The sequence below is a fragment of the Caloenas nicobarica genome, chromosome 5 (assembly GCF_036013445.1).
Source record: "Caloenas nicobarica isolate bCalNic1 chromosome 5, bCalNic1.hap1, whole genome shotgun sequence".
Lineage (NCBI taxonomy): Eukaryota > Metazoa > Chordata > Aves > Columbiformes > Columbidae > Caloenas > Caloenas nicobarica.
The window spans coordinates 40,596,213-40,622,000 of record NC_088249.1 but is presented as its reverse complement, the minus strand read 5'-3'; the positions used below and the strand labels follow the sequence as shown (position 1 = coordinate 40,622,000).

Here is a 25,788-nt window from a genome sequence, read left to right as displayed (position 1 = left end):
TCATGAAATACCTTTATTTCTGTAAAGGTCAGGACAGAAGCCAAAATTTAATCAATGGTTCCTGCTATATAAGAGTGCATTGCAAGTCTCAGGCTCTGTCCTAGTCCATGTATGCACAGTCTCCTCAGGACTCTGTATTTGGCAGCTTGAGAATGCCAATGGTGTCACTCTAGTCAGATCACTACAGTTAACACTTCATGCACTTACCTCAATGTTTACACAGAATCTTCAAGTTCTTACAAGCCACATGGTAAAGTAGTATTTTATTAAAATGAAATAAGCATCTGAAGAACCAGTCTAACTTAGATTTGAGGATTCTTTTCATACATTTCATAGGCAAATTCTTCTGTATGAGCTCTATCATTTAGTAGGCCAATAAAATCAATCTCCAGCTGGAATGGACCATCTACTTTATCTCCAATGGTGAAGCCAAGGGTACTAACCTAATTAAAAGATACCTACATTAGAACAGTATGTTACAGTAAAACACAATTCTATCTACTACTTCCATATTTTACAAACAATTTATGGCCATCCACTGTAAACAGTGGTATTTGTTCAAAGTGCAGTGCTATTTCTGAAGGCTTGAACACTTCACTACCACATTTCTTGATACAGACCCCAAAGGAAAACTGCTTCCCATTTGTCTTTCTACCACAGTGTTGAGCTCTTTATTAGAAATGGCCTGAGCCTGAGGCAACACTGTAATTTTTATCCTTCAGGGTCTGTGTAATGCCAGTTTCATTATGATTGTGCATACAAACACATTTTCATAAAGTCTGTTACAATTCTTATGTGAGCAGCAAACACAAACAGAATGTAATTGAGGACAGAAGGGAACTTTCATTCTGGATTGTCATACATCTGGTCTAGGGCAAAAGTGCACCAAACCAGACATTTTAAAAATGCATGAAACTTTGTAACTGAGTTTTATATTAAGGCAAATTCTTGGCTACTGTTTCCCAACTCTAATAACATTCTTAAATATAAGAATGTTCCTCATTCCTTTCCCATAATGTTCTCCACTATTCCTTTTTTTTTAATATAATTTTGATTCTGGCTGATAAAGCCCATACAAACCCAGGTGGCTCAGGCATATTTCCTATCAGCCTGCAGCTTGCCTGAAAACTCTCCCAGCTCTTACCAATCACCTTTCAGAGACTCCAGCAGCTCTTGAACCAGCTGTGTCACCAGTGCTAGAGCCACCAGTGCCACACCACCTATTAAGCTCCAGCTGCCTCCAAGCCTTGCTACAAGTGCAGGTCTGAGCTGTACCCACAATTTTAAGGACTGCTGCACTTGCAGGAAAGTAATGCCCAGGATGTGTCAGATAAATAATTGTAGGCTGAGGCTAAATATATGTCATAAGTGTATGCTAAATGAATAACAGAACAAAGCTAAAGAAATTAAATGCACTAATGTTCCTCTCAGATCATTCCAATGTTTTAAATGCTGTTTCTTGCCCCAAAGCGAGCTCTACAATCAGCCCCCTTAGCTTGTGGAGCCTGGAGAGCCTTTAAAGCTCTAACTTTCTGTTTCATACTGACTACAGGAGTCACCTAAACTCTCTACTCTGAAGAATCTATTCCTTTGCAAGCCCTAGATACACTGGCTATTTCCTGCCTTTTTATTCTGGTTTAACACCTTTCCTGGCTCCTGGGAAAACACATAATAGTACCATGAGGGACCAAGACATTTTATCAAGATTTGTTTAATTGCCTTCACACTGCTTCCCCTATTTTTAGGTTTCTTTAAAATACATTTGCAAAATTACGCTTTGTATTATATACAAGTGCATTGTTTTTACTATGAAATACTAAGCATAAGATAACAAGGAAAGAAAGTCAAGTGGAGGATGCTTACATCGTGTCATTTTGTCCCTTCAACTCCTCATAAATATTTTTTAAACACCCATATACAACTTTCTTTTCATTTACCATTTTTAATGACTGTATATTCCAAATCCTGATGAATTCTTCAGTGTGTATTTAAACATAGGCTTTTTATAACAACTTAATTTCATGAAGCTTGTTTTTTCTTCCTCCTTAGTATCTTTCATACTTCCTTTTTACAGCCTCAACTTATGTTTTAAAACAGATTGTTTTCATGCTGCCAATCACCGAATTGCCCTATTTTTTTTTTCATTGAGGCAAGCAGGAACTGAATGTAGCATTCCAGGTGACTACCACTGATTCAAGTAATGGGCCCTTTATTTTCTCCGCATATGTATTTCTAACATTGTTTTCCTTTTAGTAGTCACTGAGTATTAAGTGGCCCTCAATTACATACAGGAAGGTCGCTGAAATTTAAAAGAAAGAAAAAAGACATAAAACCAACTTTTTCCAACGTGTCTCCTTCACTAAATCAGTGAACTAGTCTACTTATCTGTAGAAACAAAATTACAAATGCTCAACACATTTACTTAATACTTAGAAAGTCTGAAAAAAAAAAAGCCTATAAATACACCAGTTTACTGCTCACCATTGAGGTCACCGATACAGTATATCCTCAAATAAAATCTCAAAATATTATATCCCTTACAGTCTTCTGTTAGGAAGGAAGTTTACGATACTTTCATTATTTTTGGCAGTACTGTGCCAGCTGGCACTTTAGATTTTAGGCACTTTGATCATACCTCAAAAGAAAATTTTCCTTATTTGAAAGGCCACATAAATTGTGGCTTGTATCTTGGTTTTCTAAATCTCTTAAAAATATTTTTGGAGCTACTTTGAAGTAAACTAGCACTGCTATCACAAAGTAGGATAATTTAAATGCAAAGGCAAACACACCTTATAACACGAAGAGGCCCTTTAATTTCAAATTCATAAACATTAAAGGATTTATAGATTATCTATATAATCAAAATATAAACTTAAAGGATATTTCAGATAAAGCCTATAGAAAACTTGCCTTGTCTAGCCAGATAGGATGCTGGTCATCCTGGATTCTTCCCCGACTGGAGAGAAAGAATTTGGAGAATGGAATCTGACAGGAAAAAACAAACAAACCAGGCTTTAGTGTCACCAGTACATAGAATAAAAAACTTAAGAAAACCTGCTCTTAGCACATTAAATCTGGTACCAGCACTAGCTGGGTACATAGAACTGGCAGAGAGAAATGGGCCACATTAACCCTTTCATTGACCACTGGCAGCCAGCTCCAGCCCCGTGCTGTTCTGTGGAGGCTGTTTGTAGCTGTTGTGCAGGATTGTTACCCTGTTAGGATACAATAAGAAGCTGCAGCACAGAAAGCGGTTGTTCACACCTACAATATCACCTTCCAGTAACGTGTCAGCATAAAATAGAAGTTAATGAAAAGTCTAAAGTCTGGCATGCATGTATATTGACAGCTCATCTATACACAAGCTGTGTGTTTCACAATGCAAACTTCATACTGAGACATCGATACTCTAGCAAAGCAGTTCAGAATAATGTAAAAGTGGCTTTGAATGCAGTGGGAACAAGAAAGAGGAGGGGCTGTGATAAGAGGTAGGACACAGGAGGGTTGGCGGGTATGGGTGAGGAGAAAGCACGCAAGCCAGCAATGACTCGCTGCTTTTCATCCTCCTGACTCCTCAGCCGTGGAACAGCGGGCTGCTCTCATATGACTGGACAACAGTATTATGAAGCACTGAACAGCAATTTATAAGGACATGCAAACCTCCTTAATGTTGTCGTCAGCAAAATTACAAAAGTTCCCCAAGTTTCATCAGACAAGAGCTGAAACTCCCACTTCTTACAAATATTTTGTGTCACAGATTCAAAGGCCATAAATGACAAACCACATCTTCAAGTCTCTAACCAACTCTAGCAAGTCAGCAGGTTAAGCAAATCCTGTTGCAGGGTACAAATCCTACACCAACCTACGTCAAGTTATATTACAGATAAAATGGTTATCACAGAATATTCCTGGAAACACCTGCTAAGCTTCAATCGCTGTATCCATTTGATTACTCCAGTAAGAGCTAACAGCAGATGTTCAAGTGAACGTATGGTGGATCAAATCTTTAACACAACTGACACAGTGGGCCCTCCCACAATCCAGTGATTTACAATTTTGGGAACTCTCAAGCTAAATGCAGGTCTGTTGTATAAGTATGGGTAAGAGAAACTTTGTTGAATGGACAACAATAGCACCAAACTGTGACTGTTGAAAGAATTTCCTTCCACAGAGCTGTGGCCAGCACCCCTAGCCAGCCACCTTACTTGACTCGTTAGTTCACCTTTATTTCCTCCCAGTACGGGCCTCCTCGGGTGAACATGAAGTAGTTGTAGAGGTCATCCTTTTGATGAGAGAAGTAAGGGTCTGTATAAATGTTTACCATCCAAGGTCTGCCATCTCCACGGACACGCAAATACAGACTGTTGAAGTTTGACCAGTCATAGTACTTCTTCCTAAAAAAAGATCCCTACAAATCATTAATAAATATAATTACTCCTCACTGATAGAGGGAAATTTCCATCATGAAGAACAAAGCACTATTGCTTTGATCAGCGCACTCATTACTATGACAATATCTACTCTAATATAGTGAAAACTGGGTTACTCTTTTATCATACTAGCTGCTGATCTTGCTGAATTTCCTTCAGCACTGTATTCGAGCCCACAAACTGCAGTAGTGCCATTCTGAGGACTCACGCTCTAATTATAAACCACAATCTTGTAACTACCAGAAACCAGATCTCCTTCCCTACCAGGCAAGTACACAAACCCTAGAGTGATGGATCAGTAGTTATGTAGTTCATTAAGTTTAACATTCTGTGGTCAGTACTGCCTTATTCAGAGATGATTACAAGAAACTGAAGAAGTGGGATAATTTGTTAATTAATTTCCCTTATTGAAGGCTGACATAAGCACTGGAAGCATCTAACGTTTCCCAACGCTTTTTGTGATTAACTGTGCATAATGATAGGGATTGAAAGCGTGTCTAATTCTCAAACACATTTTTTTCTAACTATCTTAGAAGTCCAAGTGTTGTGATTCACATATAGGAAGATCCAAGAGTCTGCACAGAGTTACACTGAGGTCACTTGGAGTGATGAGGGGGTGGGGGTCAGGGCTATTCTTTGCCAGAATTGCTTAAACCAGGTCAGAATTAGCACCAAGAAGTCAGAAGTTTCCCTGTTATCTTACTGCACTACTACGGTTACGTATCAACTGTCTTACCAATTTATCTTACAGGTAATAGGATGAGTATATCATCAATACATTAATACAATGGCTGTGGCTACTTGATTTTACGGTTTTGGCAGTTTTGAGCCTTTTTTCTTAAATAAAAAGGAGCCTTTGTATTTATGTTTTTACCCTCTGATTTCAAACTGCATTATAAAGCTGGAATGCTGCACTCCTCTACTTCAGAATTAGGAGGTGAAAGTTTGAGTCACATCTGCACGAGTCAACAGCAGTCCTGAGAATTTAACTCAGGTGAAATCCAACATATTGTTCCATTGCCCTGACCCAGTGTCACCACTTTAATCAGTATTTATCTGCCTCTCATTTGCCCATCGATTTTGCTTGCTCATGTTCTCTGCTCTTCAAGTTTCTGGTCCAGGAAAGATTTTGGCTGTGTACTTGTGCCAAGTCACAGACAATAAAATGGACTAAAAAGTTAAGCATTTTATACACTGAATCAAAATGTTCCTTTGCTTTTAAAGGTGCTTAAAAATAAGGGATGAAACAAGCAGTATCGATAATAAGAACATCCCTTTCTGGTTCTGTTTTGCTCAATTCTGAGCTTATCAAAGATTTGTGTTTTGCTTTTTCTGATGTACAATAGGAGTCAGACCTTTAAAAAGTACATTTCAAAGCATTATTTTCTGTTCCTGTGAGAAAAAAAGATGAGCACATTCACCTAAACCAAGTTTGATGAACAGGCCAAGTAAAAGCCCAGAAAATTTGTCCTTATGACACATCCAATTGACTTCAAATTTAGAGAGACATCTATTTTAATCATACCAATTTTTGATATAAAGGCTCCTTCATTTGCAAGGAGGCTGCAAACAGGGCTGTCTTAATGAGTGGATGCCCTATTGTGCATAAGTAAATGATCAAATATATATTATTCCTTCTCTAAGAAAGGAAAACAAAAATCCAAGAAGAAGTTTAAGTTCCTTCCAGGTCAAAGGATACAGCAGCAATTACATCTGTGAAGGAATATCTCATACTCCTGGAAGCGATCCGTTTCAGCCGCAGTAAATAGCAGTCCACTACTTGTCACTGGGATTACACAAAAACACTCTCTGATTAAATAACAGAAGTTATGCAAACATGAAGCTGTACTTACCATGGGCGGTTTCGCTCTCATACTACAATATCCACTGTATTGTGTCTCCCCATCACGAGGCACTTCTGTATTGAGGGTTCCATAGAGCAGAGCAGCCTGGTTATTCCTACCCAGTTGGAGGTAAACTTCACTTTTGCCTCCAATCTCCACATCAGAGGAAATAACCCATTTATTCAAATCTTCATGGCTCCGAAACTCCCACAACACCTTTGTCTGTTCCAACATGTAATGATCCAATCGATGGCCTCCAGGCCCTACTAAGTAATCCTTGGTCTCCTTCTTCAGCATGCTTAGCTGAGTCTTTAAGACATCAAAGCCCTTCTTAAAACTGAAATCAATATCTTGCCAAGACACTTTTTTCTCAGGCTGTGACCCTGGCCTCCTGTAGCTGCTATACGATTTTGACACGGAATTGCTGAGGAGAGGTCCAAGTAGGGGGTGCAAAACTTTGTGCCTGCAGCATCTACCATGCACGTAAGCACTGCTCAGCAATGTAGTAGTCAAAGCCATGACGGTAAACTTGAAGAATTCACGTCCAGTAAGGCAACTAACAGGCTTGAAATTAATTTAACAAAACCAGTATCCAGAGGTATCTTACTTTAGTTACGGTAGTTTATCTCCACCTTTAATGAAAGGGAAAAGATTAAAAAAAAATTACATATAGGATGCCTGTAAAACTGTTTAATTTTTAAAACAGATATTAACTAGAAATCTAAGCTGTTGGAAAGAGGAATAAAAAATAACATCAAGTATGACACTTCCTCAGACTTGTAGTTTACTTAATGGTTTCTACCCTATGCGTTCCCCTCCACTGGGATGTGAAATACCCATGTATATAAGCAAAAAATAAGTAAAATACTTCGAATAAAACTGAAAATAGAAAAAAGCAATTCCCGTTCATCCCCTTCACTGTAAATTTAAGTATTATGAGTAACACCAGCAAAACAACCTCAAGAAGCATGTTTCTAAAAGATGCCATCTATACAACTATAAAGTCTTATCACCTGCAAGAAAATCACTAATTGACAACAGGTAGACCCTGCTGCCATATGGACCAGAATGACAATCTCATCTGATAACACAGATGACAAGACTTTTCAGATACGAAGTCCTACAGTAGCCATACTACACTTTTCTTCCATAAGTCACCAGCCCCTTGCCCCCTCAGCACATGCTTTAGGATTAGAGGTTTGAAAAGACCAAAGGATTTAACAAGAAAGACTGAAATTCAATAGTTTTTTTTAAGTTTTGGAAAAAAATCTAAAAATCTTTTCTTTGCTTCTCTCTGCATCACCGCAAGTAGGAAGAGCTATGCCACTCCGTTATTCTCTCATTTGTAAGGGAGAGCCTTAATGTTCAATGCTTCCTACAAAGGCTATTATCTCTGACACATAAGATTAAACAGACTAGTTGCCTGGTATGTTGGTTTGGGTTGTTGTTTTTGTTTGTTTGTTTTTCACAGAATAAATTGTAAAATTATGTCAAATCAGTTCATCATTTCTGAGCTTTTAAGAATGGAGCAAATCAAAACAAAATTACTTAAGTGCCATACTGGACCATTCAGCCTACTTGACCCCTCTAAGAATTTTTAAGTGTAAAACCAGTCATCCTCCTGCCTCTTTCACCCACAAAATCTTTTGATCTTGGAAGGCCCACATAACTCTCAGTTACAAACTCCCATGGAGCACCAGTAGGATAGTCCTTCCCTTTTCCATGGTTTAAACACCTTCATTCCCTCTTTCTCCTGCAACATGAGCCAACGTGCAGATGCTTGCTTTACACAGCATAACACCTTATCAGCAAACTAGTCTGCATCTTTAAACAGCTGTAGCTGTGGTCTGTCACCCAAATACAATAAACAGGTAATAACTTGTATTAGCCAACACTGCAGAGAGACTCGTGGTGAGCCCCCCTCTCTTCCTACACGCCACATACCTCCCGCTACTCATGGTAAAACTCACTCCTATTATTCTCATATTCCAATTGAAGTTACGCACCGCAGACTAAAACCGCATTGGAGGAACTCACGTTTTCTGTGTCACACGCTCAGCAAGGAGGCAAGTCCCCAAAAAAGCCCCCTGGGGCGGAGATGCAGCGCGCACCAGGACAGCAGGGAGAGGCTCAGCGTGACCCGGCCAGCCCGCCCCAAACCAACACGTACCCGCAGAAAGGGACAGGCGCGGAGAAGCTGCGGCCCGCAGTCAGCCTGAATCCCGCTCGGCACAGACCCGTCCTTGTCTCCTCCGAGTACCAAGAAAGAGAAAACGGGAAATTCTAATAAACGTTACTTTTGCCCGGTTTTTGTCCCTACGCACCGTTTTACCAGCACGCCGATTTAACGCTGGCGCCGATTCACCGCGCAGCAGGTACCGAACCTGGGCTGCCAGCCGCGGCCCCGCCCGCACCTCACCGCCCCGCAGCGCCCGCATCCCGCCCGCCTTCCCCGAGCCCGGAGGGCAGAGGCGAGGCCGCGACGCGGCGAAAGGCGGCAGCGGCCTCTCCGCAAAAGCGGCCGCCTCGACGCTCCCCGCCCGCGCCCTGCGGCGCCACCGCCGCCTCACCTTCCCGCCGGTACCGGCGTCCCACCGCTTCCGGCCCGGCGGGGGAACACGCACCGCGGCGCTCAGGTTCCGCCGGCGGCAGCCACGGAGCTCCCACTCTCACAGACGGCGGACGCGAAATCTTCCCTCCGCTCTGCGGGCGTGGAGAAGCAGCTACGCTACGCCGAGCGGCTTATTCGCAAATATCTTTGCGTTTAGAGGTTGAGGGGGGGAGATGCCTGTTTGTGAGGGACACGTAACGGGATAGCTCGAGCAAACGCTGATGGGGGCCGGCGCCCGTAAGGGGACGGCAGCGGAGAGGGACAAGGAGGAGACAGCGACCTCCGCAGCCGCCGCCGTCTCTTCCTCCTCGCCCCTCTCCCCTCACGGGCGCTGGCCCCGCCCTCCTTCCCGCCCCGGCGCGCTGCGCATGCGCGGTGCCCTTTGTGTACCGGTCGGGCGGGCGGCGCGGGGCAGGCCGGGCCGCTGTGAGCGCCGCGCCGCCGCCGCCGTCGGCGCCGGGGTGGGGAGGGAGGGGGGTTAAAAAAAAAAAAAAAAAAAGCCGGCTCCGCCATGGTGAAGAAGCGGAAAGGCCGCGTCCTTATCGACTCCGATACCGAGGATAGCGGTAGTGAAGAGAACCTAGATCAGGTGCGCGGGGAGGCCCGGCCCGGGCGCGGGGCCTGGGATCCCCTGCCCGCGCAGGGCTCGGCGCCGCCACTCCCCTCGTTCCCCCACTCCCGCCCGGGGGCCGCCGTCGCTCCCCTCAGCCCGATGGGGACTCCCGCGGCCTCTGTGCAGAGAGCCCGCTCCCCTCCGGCGGGTCCCCGGCCTGCCCGTGGCAGGCGGCCCGCGTTGGCGGGTTTCGGGGGCTCTTTGCAGCGGGCCCGGTGGTTGCAGGAGGGCGGCGCTCGGAGGGGCGATGCTCCGGGGCGATGCTCCGGGGCGGTTTGGCCCTGAGGAGGGAGGAGCGGGGCCCGGCTGCCGGGGGTCGTCACCCTTGGGGCAGTGGGGGAAGAAGCCCAAAGGGCTGGACAACTTTTCTGTGCTGGTTTCTCACGCGGGGAGAGCAGCGTGTGAGGTCCCTGCCCCCCGCCGGCCCGGGGAGCCCTTCGGGGCAGGCGGCTCCAGGAGGGGTGGTTAATGCGTGCGTAATGAGCCCTCCTCGATCCTGGCGACTGAGCTGGAGGAGCTCTGTTGATGGTCAACTGCACGGAGCTAGGAGCCTGTAGATGCAACAAGGGGAACTATTTATTTATCAGAGCATCTCCTGGTACTGGAAGTGCAATGTCTGGCACCAGTTTAACCCTGTCAGGGCTGCAAAGGGGGCGTCTCCCACTGTGGAGGAGGCTGCTTTCAAAGACTCATCTTTTGGTGTTGCCAGGTGTTGATGATGTGATTCAAATGGTACATAAAGACATTATAGGTGAAGTGTGTTGCAGCTTGTATGGCAGTGCTGGGAGAGGTTTGGCTGGTTAACTGTGCTGAAGCCTACATGTCTGATGTAATTTATGTGCTGGACCTTCAGGGTTTTTGGTGTCAAAGCTGTTGCTATGTTGCAATAAAAAGCCTTCCCAAACACTTAAAAATATTTTTGCAGCTTGGAGCTTCAGAAAAATCAAATCAGAGGCTCCGTTTCACAAATATACTGAAGCAGAGCATGCCCTGACATTGTTGATCTTGCATGCCTCTAGAGTCTTTAGATCTGCCAACACTCACCACTCATATATTAGTTTTGTAGTTTCTTCAGAGCTTGAAAATAGAAGGAGTTAGACTAGCCCTAGCATAGATCAGGCACTCAGAGTGATGGTAGGAGTAGCCGCATGGTTCTGTGTCTGTTCCGTCATTCCCCGGAAGAATGCATCTGCATCTGTAGCTGACTAACAGGTGCTTCCCCATCCACTGAGCTGTTTGTAGCAACTATAACAGCAGGAATATGTATGTGCAGGGATGAAGATTAGGTACCAGGGAAGCAGTGTATTCGTGGTGTGATTTAAGGATGAGAGTATACTGAGTGAGGCCCCTGTAGGTTCAATGCTTGATGGCTTCACTTGGCAATCTAGGCTTGTTGAATCAAAGGAGTAGAAGTCTTACTAATATAGTATCTTGGGAAACAGAACGAGGATAGAAAGAAAGAAGGAAAATTGCTTGGCATAAAAGTAGTGGTAAATATGCCAAGATACCATCTAGGAAGGTAATCTGGCTTGAAGGACTACTTAGAGACAGTTGAGAGAGAGAAATTCTGGAAAAGATTGTAGAAGACATTAGGAGCTTCCTAAAGAGAACCGTTAATTGTACGAATGTGCTCTGTTGATGTTGCATGCCTTCTTCAGAGCATGGTTTGTAAAATGCCTTTATTAATGGAAGGTCTCTTTGTTGATAACTAGTCTAGGCCGTCAGTTTCTGCAGTGTTTATGTTCTCATTTGAGGTACTAAATTGTAATCCGTTTGCTGTGGAGATGGTCTTCCAGTTGTAAAGCTGATGCCAACCAATCTAGTATTGGCTTCCGAAGACTGCAGAATTTGATATGACTGTATTTCTACTCATAGCTGAGGTTCATCAGCCCCAGAGCAATGTTTTTAAGAATAAATTATGTGTCACAGACTACAAAGACAGTAATGTAGCTTCAGAAATGTTTGTTTTATGATACCGCTTGTATCATCTGAACAAGCTATGAAGAGCAGATGATGAGATTATTTGAGAGCCATTTAGTTCTTTATGCTGGTATGTGTTGCCTTTGCAAATGTTTCCTTTGGAGAAACAGCTCTACTTAGTTTCTCAGACTTTGGGCTCGATGCCTGATCTGTGTCCATCCAAAGCTTTAATTGCATTCTGTGGTATGTAGGGACAGTGAAAAGGAATTGAACAGGCTGACTAAATATTGTCAGCCATGACATTGTGGTGAGGCCTAAAGTATTTCACTTTTAAAGTGTATAATTGCAAACATCTATTTTGCTTGGAAGAAGGAGGTGCTCTCTAGTAGCATTTGGCTATTTGGGTTAATGCTACACATTGTAGTTAGGATGTTTTTGAATTATTACCTAATCCAAATAAAACCGACCTGGACATGTCTCTGAAAGTGATTTGTCTTATGTCATTTATACCAAGAAAGTAATGGTAGTTGTGTTTACTTCTTCTAGCTTGTTATCCTCAAAATCCTTTTGTAGTATCCCGTTGTATTAAAATTGTCTGTGTGTATATGTATTTATGAAACACAAGCAGACTTTGTTCTTTAATCAGTGGGGATAATCATATTACTGGAATGTGCTCAAGTGTCACAGAGAAGGCGCATGTGCACTGACCTGAGTTGGTAAAACTAATTATGACATTTTAAAATAAATGGTTTATTTTTCACACCAGGAGCTCTTGTCATTGGCCAAACGGAAACGCAGTGACTCAGAAGAAAAGGAGCCACCTGTGAGCAAACCTACAGCATCTTCAGACTCTGAGACGTCAGACAGTGACGATGAGGTGAGTTGTCATGTTATCAGTGAACTTACTGTGGGTTATTTGTCTGATTCTAGCTAAGCAGTGAAAGTGTATTTATCATACAGTATATTTAGCCTGTTGACTTCATAAAGTGGGACTGACCATCCATGGCATGGATGGATACGCATTAAGCCCAGAGGATGTGTACTCAGAAATAATTTTTTTTTCCTTGTAATTAATATGCTTTGAATTGTAACTCCATACAAAATAGTCTGAAGGTCTGTAGAAAAGACGACTGCCTGTTTAATCCCATGTTCATGTGGTCTGGTGATCTGCCTACTTAGAACTAGTGTTTTTCCTTTATAGTGCTTGTGGTTGAAGTAGCTGTGAAGCTGCTAAACCTGGACTCTGCATTCAAGGGAGAGAGGTTTTCAGCTTCAGAAAAGGGCTTCCTTCCCCAGACAGGAAAAGGGTCAAGGCTAGGGGTACTATTTTACAGGTGATAAAACTGTTCTGTTTAGCTACTTTGATTCTCCAGGAACTCTACTGTGAACTAGCTTGTCAGGTCATTTGAACATGCAACAGAGTGTGTTTTTATAGACAGTTTTGAAGAAAGCAAGGCAAGGAAGAATTTAGAATTACTTTGTCCTGGGATTTTGTCAATTCCTCGTACACCAGTTCTTACCTGATATATTTGGTTTTATTGTTTGTTCTTGTACTACATTCTAAAACTGGTTAAAATATCTGCTTTCATCTATAAATGAAAATTGAAATCAACTTACTAAAACAGAGGAACTGACAAACAGGCCAGTCAGATATTTGAATAAAAACATTTTCTTGAAAGGTTACAAATGTCTTTTGCAAGCTTTCTGTGCAATTTAGAGAGGTTCTTTATTCTGTTAATTCTTAAAAATTTAACAGGGAGCTGTTTGGGGTGGGTTTTGCTGAAAGTAGAGGAAGGATTATTCATTGTAACAATTTGAAGACCAATAGGGTAGGCAAATGATAAACTATTAGCTGTTAAGTCTTTGGTAGTGTAGCAGAGTTCTTCCAGTAAGTGTAAAGAACACGTGGTTTAGTTTTCTCTCTGAGACATTTTTGAAATAAATACGCTTGGAACTCTGTTTCAATCCCATTCCTTAAAAAATAAATAATAAAAAGACTCTTGTATCTAAAATATGCTTAAAATGTAAGGAGAGAGACAATTATGAATGGACTAGATATTAGGTTTGATATTGGGTGACCACTCAGTTTGTCACTGTGTGTTCTAATCTGCTGGCACGCAGCTTATTTATTCTAAGGTGTGTGGAGACCAGCTTGTCTGGAAAAGTAGACTTAAGTGTGGAGAGCAAGTTTTCTATCTGTTTTATGTAGAATATGACAAATTTGCACAGACCTTGTAGATGGCAGTAGTTACTTTTATTGCACTATGTGCATTTGATACTTTCTAATCTGTGTATCATTTCTAATTGATACTGTGTTCTTTCTGACCTCCATGTAGCAAGAGGAAAAAGATTTAGAGAGGAGGTAATTAGGACATTTGCTTCTATTCCTGTGCCTGAAATATGCATTTGGAACTGCTGCTTGTCACAGCAGGGGGAGACAGGCTGAGTTATGACGGTTCTGCTTCTGCCAGTCGTTCAGTTCTGTGCATCCCTAGGCTTGACTACACTACTGCTCAAACAACTTTGGTTTTAATCAGTGTTCTTGTGGTTAGTTTGACCTTTGTTCAACCTTGAGTGCTGGGAGAGGGGGTCTAAATGTTGAAATTATCTTACTGGTCTTCCTGCAAGATGAGGACCTTGAGGCAAAAGCATGGAAACTGTTGCCCTGGGCAAATTAGCTTAATCATACCCATTTGCTTCCATGCAGGTTTTGTAGTGTGTAGATCCTTTGTGATTCCTGGCAAGTGCTAAATGTTCTGGGATTGTCACTATGTTCCGTGTACAGGAAAGGAGGCTGAATCTCTGCTTCAGAGTCTAACACTGCATTCTGCCTTTTTCTAAAGGGGGAAAGTTTCGGGGGGGTATTGGGAAGAGAAAGGCAATGTGTTTTGGAATTATAGAGTAACAGCATGTACAAATCATGCCACATCTATTCAGTGGTGCTCAAGGGATTTCAGTAGATCTTTAATGATATATTTTATGTGCCTTTCTGAGAATATGCTTCTGTGAAAGCTCATAGCCACATCGACTGTTCGTGGTGTAGATGCAGGGTTCTGTAACATTTTAAGTACCTGTGTGGGCTGAATCAAATTACCCAGCCAAGGGACTGAAGATGAGTTGCAGGCAGTGAAATAGGAAGGATGCTCTGAACCGTCTTCTGGTGGGTCTGTGGAACATGCATGACTCAATTAAATATGAACTGTTGTTCCGACAACTAATAAATAGCAATGACTGCAGGGCTTTGCAATAAGAAGTACCACCTTCACAAAGAGATGTACTAAGCTGGATACAGATGTGGAGACAGACAGTTCCTTTAGCTGTGGAGCAACGTGTGGCCGTGACTACCCAAGAGCTCAGCATCCCATGTAACCAGTTTGGTGTTAGCCGAGTTACTACTCGGGCTAGAGGTATCTGTGTCCACAAGGTGCCCTCATTGCTTATTGAAGACATTGTACGGATGGTGTTTCTCAGTTGCACTAGATTAATTCTGGGTTCTTGCTCTTCTTTTATCCTGGCATCTTTGCTTATGCTAAGAGAATAATTTGCATTGCATGATGAAGCCTGGATGATTTCTGCAACAACTTCACTAACATCAGTGTAGATTAGACAGAAGGCCATAATGCTGTAGGAGCTTCTGTTTCTTTCTTTTGTAAAGTTTGTTGTTAGCAATGCTGATCTAAATCTGTGAATCCATCTACACCCATTCTCATGTCGTGAGGATTTTGGTTGTGCCTTTTAACAGCTGTAGGGTCATAGCAGAAGGTAATTCCAGGATGAGAAAAGTTATATGATGAATACTTGGTACTAGTCTGGAGTTTAGTGAGGAATTTCTGTTTAGGCCATTATTTGAAAATATGCAGATTCAGTAGGAAATGGCGTAGATGAAGATTTTGTTAAGAGCTATGGGACAGAGGAAAAGGTGAACAGTGGTCATACAGCCAGTGAGGAAGTTAGTCTTGAATAGCAGTCAGCCTAGGAGGCTTTATGTCCCCTTTATGAGGAAAGGGTTTGAAAGTTTGGATCTGTTTACTGCACTTCAATTTGGAGCACTCTAGTAAACCATAGGTTAGCAGAAAACTGTATATGTTTCTTCTGTTTTGGGGATGTCTTTTGTAGGTTTGTGCAGATTACAATGCTAAATGTCTTCCTCCCTTGTGTGCTTTTATTTCCCAATGCTGCTTAATTAGGCCCTCAAGAATGAGTGCATTCTCCAGTCCTGTGAGACCTTTGCCATACATTTTTCAGGCTTAAGAAATTCGAAATGGGCTGTGCTTTAATCTTCCTATACATAGCTATATAGGCAGTGCACTTTGTAATTTTGACTTTCCGTAGAGGCAGTTTGCTTCAGCTGTTAAAGAGCAGAATAGTAAAGCTCTCCTTAAGGAGGAGAGATGCTGTTACTCCTCCCATGCCAAAGAAAGTGCAAGTGCAAATCTGAATAGCGCAGGCTAATTACATGGAGGCTGGCATGCCAAAGATGTAATGCAAACCAGTTGTGGACAAAACAGGTATAAAAGTTGGTCTCCAGGTAGTTTCTTTAAATTGCAAACTAGCATGGGAATAAATCAGGTCCCCAGAAGTTATGTGGTATGAGAGTGTACACGAGTTCTGAAGTGGAGCAAGTTGCTCCAGAAGTATACATTCAATTCCAGTACCTCCGTGAGTCTGATTTTATTTAAATTTTTTTCACTGAATGAAATTTTCCTTTGTACCCAGGGAGCAGTTTTTACTGACAACAATTCAGTTATAAGGCACTATCTAGTGTCTAGAGAAGTTATTAAGCTTTTGTTAGTCTGGATTATGCTTGCTGGCTGGTGATGCTACAGCTATGCAAGGCACTTGTTGACCAAGTGTTTTATAGCTATTGCCATCTCCAGCTGTTTGGCCCAGGCTTCTGAAATAAAACATTGCAGGTTTTCAGAGCCAGTACCATGCCCAAGTTTGTTTTGATTACAGAGAGTGTGTCTTCGTTGCCATTTGGTAACTACCATCTCAATGTTGTCACTCAGAGATTCTTGCCATTTTTCAGCACATGGACCCCTCAAAGTACTGTTAGAACAAATTTTAACTTGCTGCTTAAACTGAATTTCAACCTACTATAGGCAGATTTTTTTTTTTTTCAGTTACCTTTCTATGAGCTCTTTTGAGCTGTACTCAGACAATGAGGTTGGATCAGGTGTCTGGTGATATTTTGGCCTGTGAAGCCTTCTTTTTCAGCCATTTCCTGGGACAGCTCCTTCTGTGGCTTCAGAAGGTGTTTGTTTGTTTATCTGCTTTCCATTTTGTTATTGACACCTTCAGTCTCCTTATGTCTAAAATGGTCCTTTAAGTTTTCTAATTGTTAGGCTTGTTGTCACTGTGAAGGTGTTTGATGCATCCGAATGGCAAGTGCAGACCTCAAAAAGCAGGAAAGGTAACAGGGGCTTTTTATTTACAACTTAAACTTAGGTGGTAGATAAGATTTTCTTCCTTGTAGCTCTTGGTCTGCTGTCTCCAGAGTTCTCCCAGCTTTGAGAAACCCTGAAGACAGTAAATGCTGTCTTATCTTCATATCTGCACTGCCTGCTGTTGTCTTCGGACAGGCTGAAACTGCAGTTTTGATGACTTGCCTGGAGGGCTGCCTTTTGTTTCCCTGTATGAGTGGAGGAGAATGGTTGAAAGTTTATAAGCTGGGCTAATGTTATGTACCTTGGCACTCTTAAGCTGTCATGTTGTCATGGCATTTAAGTTTATGTGGCCTAGGAAAGGAGCACATTGGTAAGGGACTGGTTTTGCTTTGATGTTGTGGCTTGTAATTTTGCCTTTGCCCTATCTAGGAGGGAAGGATATGGCAAGGAGAGGATGGTAACCTTGCTTTTGCATCTCTGTTTGGTGTGATGTAAAAAAGAAAAAAAAAAAAAAAGAAGCAGGGAGAATACTTATTTGCAAAATAAAATCTCAGTGAATAATGTGTTTAGGTACTGCGTGAATAGAAGAAAATAGTGACTGAGCAGTGAGGGTAAGACAATTAGTATGCTTATTGCACTCTCAGAGCTCACTTTTTTCTTTTTTTTTTTTTTTTTTGCTCTCCTCAATCTCATTTCATCTCCCTAGTGGAAATATGTTCCAGGTTTGCTGAGCTATAAATGGTTTTCTTCAGTCATTTCGTGTATTTGATTTTGTAGAAGCTGACTTCTAAATCTGGCTGATTTCTAATGTGTTGGGTTTGGTGTTGGTTTTTTTTGGTTATTGGCAGTCCACTCTGGGTATGGTGGCTTAAGTTGGACTTGGGGGAAACATGCGAGCTATTAGCACTGTGAACCTTTGAAGCGAGAGGGAAAATTGAAATGCTCTTCTGGCTACTTCCTGTGAATGAACCATAAAGCTCTCTTGTGTGACAGTACCAAACAATAAGCAGAAAGCCATGTGGCAGCACACTTCTGCATGGGTTTATTAACTTGCTGTGTGTCTGGAACCATTGAGGGTTCCAGATGGTGGCTGAGGAGGCAGCAGTGAATTAAGGGGCTGTTTAGAGGAGATGTTATAGTCATGGAAAGTGTGTGAGAAGTGTTGACTTACTCTGTCTGACTGGACATGGAAAAGGGAACCTGGAGAAGCTGCAGTAGAGGACAGATTTTGGAAAATACAGTTATTGTTTGCTCTTTGAGGTGCGTGGGGATGAGGGAAACAGAACAAACATTTCTGACTATACTAGTGTGTGCATTTTTACTTGATGTTATGTGCAGACATGTTGTTTCCTTTCTGATCTCCATGGGTGAGTTAGAGCATGAGGAAGGGGCTCAAGACTCTGGTTGGGACTGCAGGTTGCCATGGCTTTCCAGCATTGTTTTCCCCTCTCCCCCTGCAACAGACCTGCTAAGAAGACCTCTGTTAGATCTTCCTTTGCTGTAAGAAGAAATGTGACGTTGGCTAGTCTCTCTCTGAACAATACAGAATGGTCATTCAGTGTCCAAATGACAATTGATGGTCCCTGAGCCTGCAGAGCAACCTGTGAGCCTAGAAGAGCCTCGTGCTGACTATGTCCTGATTTTGATGATTTATTTGTCCTTAAGGGTTGCTCAAACCATTGTCTTGTCCTGTAGTGGTACCAGGAATGACCAGGCATTCATGAGAGATTGAGGTAGTTGAATAACCCCTGAAGCACCTGAGTTGGATGAGGAAGAATTTGGCTTCGTGACAGCACTGAAACCGGAAGGTGACAAGCAGTTATTATGACTTAAAAGATGTAGAGGTCACTTGCATAAACAAAAGTGAGACGAAGTGTAATGTCCAGCAGGTACCTAAAAAAACAAAGCAAAATTTCCTAGTTTAGGGCAGATTTTTTAAATTACTTTTTTGTTGTTGCTGAAGAGGTTGTCACACAGCTTTCTCTTCGGTCCCATCATCCCGGACCCAGGTTTTTTTCCACAATTCTGCTTGTGAATCAAAGGTTGAGAACGGTGATCTATAATGCAGGTATCTACAGCTATTAAACATTTTATTAACAGCTGAAAGTCCTGCTGGTTTTGTCTGATCTTAACTTCTTTCATCCTGGCATGACTTCTCAAGGTCTTGATATAACTGTGGTGTATACTATGGCTTTCTCTGTGCTTCTTTGCTAAACAGCATGCTGATGTAAGGTATAATTCAGTGTTAGAACATGGAAAAGAAGTGGCAGAGCTCTGGGCAGTAGGCACCTCTGCATCCCTGGTTCAGGGGGCTCTGCTGGTCCCTGCTAAATGCTCAGTTTCACTTTGTCACTGTTGTGTTTTCACTGGTGTGCTGGCAGTAGGTGAGCTCTTCAACAAATAGCAGAAATGCACTTTTCTGTGATACCTAGGAGGTGAGTCCTTAACATTGAGGTTTGAGCAGGTTCAGACAGGGTAGAAGCTTGTTCTTAACTCATTTACATGGGCATAGTTAACCAGGAATATTATTAGGCAGCAGTATTGAAACACTGAACAAGTAAGACCTTAATGTGGAAGCCAGTAAAGACTTGAGTGCAAGCACAGGCTGATACAGTCAAATGCTTTCTGTGCAGTTTCTTACCTGTCCTATAGACCATAACAGACTGGGCTAACTGCATATGGCATGGGCTGCAATTGGAGGCTCACCACTAGAGAGCTGTACTTTTACCTCAGGAGAGAAAACTTCCACCTGGCCTTTGACAGATACTTTTGAATACGCAGGTGGTAATATGGAAGGTACAAGGCTGGATGTGAGAGCAATCAAAATCTAGGAAATTCTAAAGATATTAGTAGATATCAGGTAGTAGCTTCTAAGTACTCCACTGAGTTTAATTTAGAATATTTGAACACCAGGGTTCTCTGAAGATGGTGCCTAATCAGGCAGAAGTTGTCATCAAATTTGATGGAATGATTACTGCCTGCAGGAATGGACTTAATTTGTACCCCAGGAGGGTTGGTTGGGTGAGAAGCCTGAAGTTTGTGTGCACCTGAGGTCAAATCTAAAGTTTTTCCTAGTTAAAATAGTTTCGAGCACAATATCTCCATTATGCAAGGAGTGTTTGCTCATTTGAGTTAGGCATATATTTTTTAGTAGACTGCATGCTTGAACAGGTGGTGATGTGCATGAAGGATGAGTAATGTACAGGTATGAAGAGGATAACAGTCCAAATACATATATTTATTTAGAGGGAAACTGTCTTATGCATGAAGGTCTTGCGCCTGGAGAAGTGAGGTAGTGAAGTGCAAAATATTGTAAAGCCTTAAAATAATACACAGGCAATCCTTATCAGTTCTGTTCTGTGGCTTTACGTGGGACAATGCAAAAATGCAAATAAGAAGTCACACTCTAAGGTAAATACTGGCTCTTCTCCTAGGATGTTGGGATTTAAGTTGTTACCCATCTGTGTGGTGGTATAAGTCCTGTACTTGGAAAGTGCAGTCTAAGTAAATTGAGGATATGATGTTAAGAGAAAATTAAAATTAAGACTTGACATTTGATTCTTTTTTTTTCCAGACCTCTGCGATTCTGATTTGATTCTACTTATGTACATAGATGCAGGCAGTGGCATTACTGTCTGTGAGCGATTACGCTATTGTTTTGTTGCATAAAAATGCAGATGCCATGTACTCCTGGTAAAACTCAGATGTTGGAAAGACTCTCATGTGTAATTGGTGTGCTTTCAAGAAATCTAAAATCTGCTGTTGAATTAACTAGTTTTGGAAACACCTCTTGCTGCTTCTGTTTAATAGTAGTAAACTGAAGCTAAGCTTTCCAAATGCAGTTGGACAGTTGTTTAAAATTATTTTACTGGCGAATATTGCAGACTCTGAAATCTTCATTGTTTTTGAAAGGACTATCCTACCAATTGTTGTCTTGCACTGATAACTGATTTTTTTAATTAAGAAATAGCCTGAAACAACCACACAACATTGCAGCCCACCAAGCCCAAAAAACCTTGTAAAATGTTTTCATTTAATAAGTTTCATATTGGCTTCCTTTTCTTTTTATTTTCTTTTTTTTACCTTGTAGGATTGATTTGTTGCTGTCAGGTTTTAGGCTGTTTCTCAGTTGTTTTAACTCCAGTGTTTTGTATGAGGGGAAAAAAAGTGATGTTTGTGTCTCATGATCCCTTTCTTGGTTCTTTCTTTGCAGTGGACTGTTGGAGGTTCTAAAAACAAAAAAAAGGGAAAAGCGGGTAAGGCAGAGAAGAAAGGAGCCATGAAGAAACAGATGAACAAAGCTGCCTCTTCAGGCAGCTCAGATAAAGACAGCTCGGCTGAGAGCTCAGCACCTGAAGAGGGTAAGATAACACATGTGCCTCTACTTACAGTGTAATTCCCAGTGAAGTTACCCCTTTGTGCACACTGAAGAGTGATGTTAAATGGTGCTGTTAAAGACTGCCTTCAAAGAGTTCCTTTGTGTAACCAGTAGTCTGGATGACTATTAAACTTGCCATGGCTTGAAGTGCATGTAATTCAGTATAGCATTGCTGTAGGCACTCCATTACAAATGCAACAACTGAAGAAAGTATGGCATGTTTCATTACTTGACTTTCTCCTGGAAAATTATTTTTTTCCTTCTAGCATGTCCCATCTGCAGTGTGGGTAGCATTTGCTTTTATTTCCATTGATGTATTTTTCCCTTCCCAAACTTCTTGTGATGACAAAAGGAGAGGTGTGTAGTGTTGCGTGATGTAAATAGGATCTCATCTTGAATGCATTTTCTCTGAATTGGGATTCTTGCACGCTTATAGTGACATGGAAGAAGAAAAATCATTACTGTAACTTCGTCAGAATTTTTTTACGTGAATATTGAATCTGTTCCAATGCTGGGCAAACTTCTTGTGTTCTTTCCTGTTTTCATCATGCCTATGGAGGTTTGCAGGTGGTTAGTTGCGATGTCAGTTGATACTAAAAAAAGTTAAGAAAGAATATGAAGGAGCCTACAGTTTTAAGTATATTAAGCACAGCGGAGGCAGACCAAGCATGAAATGATTGAACATTTATATATCGGTGCACAGAAATCAAGGTTTTTCATGGTGTAAGCTTGCAAAGCTGGAAGTTTCCAGAATTACTGAGGGGAGAATGAAAGTCAAAGAAAGAATCCTAATGTCTGCTTTTGTGATTTGCTGTAACGTAGTCGATTAGGTGAGATAATCAAAGCACTTGGACTTGGATCAAGTGTAAAGGTGGTGTTACCCAATATTATTGGGGAACCAGCTGTTCCCTAAGCCTGTGTTTAACTGGGAGGGCTTGTTAGAGTAATGGAGCTAGCATTACGCCCTTGCCCGTCTTGAGGGTAGTGTGTTCCAACTTTATCTTGTGATGTGGCAATTTGTAGTGTTGCAGTCTAAATAACAAATTTTGGTTCTTCGGGTTGCTATAATGAGGAGTATTGGTGGCAGTTAATAGCGGCATTTGAGGTGTGCACACACACTTATAAAGTTATGGATGTACAAATGACTTCTCAAGGTCATAAGTCAATAGGCATAGAAATGTAACATTAAGACCCTAACACACTAACCAAAAGGCCTCCTAAAGTTTGTTTGTTCTACTAAGAACTTTTTCTTATAACTCCATTTGTTTTTACATGTAGTACCACTCATTTCATAATTTTTTAGCATGCGTATCTTACAATAATAAAGTATTTACTCCTGGGTTTAGTTTACATTATATGTATGCTTTTAGTATAGTGGAAGAGGAGTGTAAAATTCATTCTCGATATCCTTTGCTAACATGCTACAATGAAGTGTTTGGGCTCTGCCCAAGGTGAATCTCACTGCCATGTGTTTTTGTTTCAGGAGAAGTCTCTGACTCGGAAAGCAACAGCTCCTCATCTAGCTCAGATTCAGATTCTTCATCTGAAGATGAGGAATTCCATGATGGCTATGGAGAAGATCTGATGGGAGATGAAGAAGACCGAGCTCGACTGGAACAAATGACAGAAAAGGAGAGAGAGCAGGAGCTGTTTAACCGGATAGAGAAGAGAGAAGTGCTAAAGAGAAGGTGAATTTTATATCTGTTGATGTTTGGTAGAAAATTCATATAGGCTCTGTGGAGAAATGCTAACCATGCTCTCATGTTTGGGATCCAACCACTGAGCACTATGAAGTGAATTAAGTTTTTGCGTAATCAGTCCTTGGAGCTAGTCGAGAAGCGCACCACAGGAATTCTGCGTGTTCTTGTAAAAGTCAGTTTCTGAAAGTTTCTCAGCTGTTGAATACATGTGGTTCTGTCAGCTACTGTTGTAGCCATAGTACTACTTTGCACACTGGATGCCAGACAGTCAGGACTGCTTTCTCTTCTGTCTTTTTTGTATTAGCTGTCACATGTTGATACTTTGGAAAAAGGCAAAGTGTAAGATGTATATGAGCTGCTGGAATTTTTCAGAAAACAGTGGTGAAGTACAGAGCAGTGTTAGGGTTGCCTCTATATGCATGTGAAGCTGCTTGGGGTCCTAATAGAAGAGAAATACTGAAATAATGAGGAGTGGTGTTGGATCTGTCATTCGTGGATTTCTACATTAGTTGGTGTGGGTTGGTTTGTTACTATAACACTGTCCTGTCAGGCAACTTCCTTGTAGTAAAGGTATTTTTCTTGTCATGTATCTAACAGAAACATTTAGCATGTGTGGGTCAAGTTTTCTCCAGTCTCTTCCCTCTTCAGTGACCTCTCTTTTCTCACTTACTGAGAAATTTCTCTAGAGGACTGACATGTGTTGAGTAAATCCTGTCAATACAAGCTGCTGTCAGACTGTCCATTTGTCCAAGCCACAGTTAGAGCACTGCCTGTCTGTGGTGTTAATACTACTTTCAGTGTCTTCTTCAGTTTGCTGTTCTCCTCAAAGGGATCAAAATGAGTGAAAGACTGGATTTAGATCAGATGGAAGGACACCATATTTTAAATTGCTTTCACTGTTCCATGGTAACTGAATGTCTTTCTTTTAGAATGAACGCTGGAGAATACTTGATAAAAACAAGCTGAACAATCTAAGCTTGAGTTACTGATTCAATATTAAACGAGTTTGTCCTGTTCTATGTAAAGATGTTGGCAGGTAGAACTAAGGGGGTGGTGGTGAGGGGTAGTTATTTAACTTCATGGTAAGCTGAATCTTTCGAAATGCTGTCTTGCTCTTTGTGTGTACATTGTGCTGTGAGTTCATTGGGTTACGACCAACATTGCATGTGATACAATGCCTGTGCCCTGTGCGTTATACCTCATTAAAGTCATAAAGGGCAACAAGCTCATCAGGCACTTCAGTTTCTTGTCTACAAAATCCAGGTGTAAAGGACTGAAGAAGAATGGACTGTATAATATGGATGTGGATAACACATCTTGAATTTCAGTTATTGGAAGTTAAGTAAATTTTTTTTTCTTGTGTTTGTCCATATGCACACTTCACTAAAGCAATGACCAGTCCATGGTGCAGTGGAATCTCAGTCACAGGACAATTCCAGCGAAATCAGTATTCTTCTGAATACAGTGGCTGAAAATAAGATTTCAGGGTGACACATTTCCTGAAAGTAGCAATGAAGGTGTCTAAATTGGACTGCAGAAACTACCTGAGTCTGACCGGAATGTAGCTGCTGAAGGAGGACTCACTGGGACTTCTTTGCAGTTGTTCTTATTACAAACCAGTGCCAGTAGAAAGGTGGAGTTTAAGCATGAAAAAGTTAGCATGACAGTGGCTTTAAACGACCAAATTTTTAGCTGTTGAGATTCAAATGATGTGAAATAGCCAATTGTTTTTAGAGTTGGAGGCAGCATGCAGTGGTCACTACACTGGCAAAGATGAAGATGGAGTAAGGACAGATTTCTGGGGGGCAGCCATTCCTGTGTGATCTCCTCAGCCCTTTAGGTTAGCTGTCTGTAAGCCTGCACTTTTCTATGCTTCACCTTATTTTCCTTGAGGAAGAGAGGAGATGGGAATGGGGGACAGAATAGCATTAGACGGTTATCTGTCTGGGGCAAGCAGTGGAGTGGATGCGCTTCTTACAGCCTACTAACAAGTTAAGCTGAGATGGCACGTGAGGGGTACTTTGCTCACTCAGGTGGAGAGCATTCTTTCATACATTGTTTCAATTTCTGCTACTAGATTTGAAATCAAGAAGAAACTAAAAACAGCAAAAAAGAAAGAAAAGAAAGAGAAAAAGAAAAAGCAAGAGGAAGAGCAGGAGAAGAAAAAACTCACACAGATCCAGGAATCCCAGGTAGGAAGTGGAACTGTCCTTAGTAACAAACCCTTTTCCCTTGGCAATAGGAGATAGGATGCTGCTTCTCTCTGCCCCTAATGTTTTCCCTTAATGTCAGACAGTGTGGTAAGCAGGTCAGAATTTAGTTCATTTATGTGTTCAAGTTACCTTTAGCCTTTCCAGTTCATTTAAAGAAATTAACATCTTTGGCCTTCTGAGGGGTGCACTGGTAACTCCTTTTAATGAAAAATGCAAAGTTGCAGCTGTATCTAGAGTTGCTGTGATAGTCCTCCCATATGAGAACAGGAAAGCAACCTTTAACAATTCCTTTAGCCAAACTTATGTCATTCGGTCTGAAACATTACATACATGGTCTTTCTTGCAAGTGAAAGTTTGAGAGAGCGAGCAAGAAACTGCTCAGCTGTTGTCTTAATTATTTTGCATGCACATGCAATGGAAAGAATGCTTAGTTTCTGCTGGTAGGGGTGTGAATAAAAAATGTGAATGCTAGGAGGAGCAGAAGTAGTACTATAGTTTTTTCTACCTCCAGTAGAAAGAGGATAATACCAGTTTTGGGGGTGAGGCCTCTGTAACTGAACTGTAGTTTCAAATGACTGAATTTGCTGTAGTTTCAAATGGGTAAGACCTTGCCCTTAACTGTTTATAGAATCTGGGAAGACGGGCTCCCAGAATGGGATGGGATTCATCTTGCCTAACTTTAGCCATCTAAG

At 41.7% G+C, this 25,788-nt stretch overlaps 2 protein-coding genes across 4 annotated transcripts in view; one reads left to right on the top strand and one right to left on the bottom strand.

Moving 5' to 3' along the window:
• On the bottom strand, nt 1-9,229 carry NDUFAF1 (NADH:ubiquinone oxidoreductase complex assembly factor 1). 3 transcript variants are annotated; one of them, XM_065635503.1, is made up of 6 exons: nt 8,845-9,229; nt 8,445-8,524; nt 6,284-6,906; nt 4,223-4,408; nt 2,911-2,985; nt 1-443 (listed from the first exon to the last, which is right to left on the bottom strand). In XM_065635503.1, the coding sequence occupies exons 3-6, from the start codon at nt 6,791-6,793 to the stop codon at nt 303-305; spliced, it is 912 nt and encodes a 303-aa protein (XP_065491575.1). In that variant the 5' UTR covers nt 6,794-6,906; nt 8,445-8,524; nt 8,845-9,229; the 3' UTR covers nt 1-302. The 3 variants fall into 3 exon arrangements, with proteins under 3 accessions (XP_065491575.1, XP_065491576.1, XP_065491577.1); XM_065635504.1 differs by having other exon boundaries at nt 8,445-8,521; XM_065635505.1 differs by lacking the exons at nt 8,445-8,524; nt 8,845-9,229 and adding an exon at nt 8,312-8,438.
• A 24-nt stretch (nt 9,230-9,253) lies between these two features.
• Nucleotides 9,254-25,788, top strand: part of RTF1 (RTF1 homolog, Paf1/RNA polymerase II complex component) — a 31,866-nt gene continuing 15,331 nt past the window's right edge. Inside the window, 6 exon segments of the mRNA XM_065635502.1 lie at nt 9,254-9,343; nt 9,346-9,474; nt 12,185-12,295; nt 21,019-21,166; nt 22,667-22,871; nt 24,961-25,075. Of these exon segments, the coding sequence (XP_065491574.1) occupies nt 9,254-9,343; nt 9,346-9,474; nt 12,185-12,295; nt 21,019-21,166; nt 22,667-22,871; nt 24,961-25,075 (798 nt within the window).

What these genes read in the sequence shown, in the direction of transcription:
- NDUFAF1 (XM_065635503.1), bottom strand. Translation starts at nt 6,793, where the DNA reads ATGGCTTTGACTACTACATTGCTGAGCAGTGCTTACGTGCATGGTAGA. An exon ending in CGTACTGGGAGGAAATAAAG is followed by an intron (nt 2,986 to 4,222) that starts GTGAACTAACGA and finishes TTTTCCTGTCAG; the next exon opens with ATTCCATTCTCCAAATTCTT. An exon ending in ATCCTATCTGGCTAGACAAG is followed by an intron (nt 444 to 2,910) that starts GCAAGTTTTCTA and finishes TCTTTTAATTAG; the next exon opens with GTTAGTACCCTTGGCTTCAC.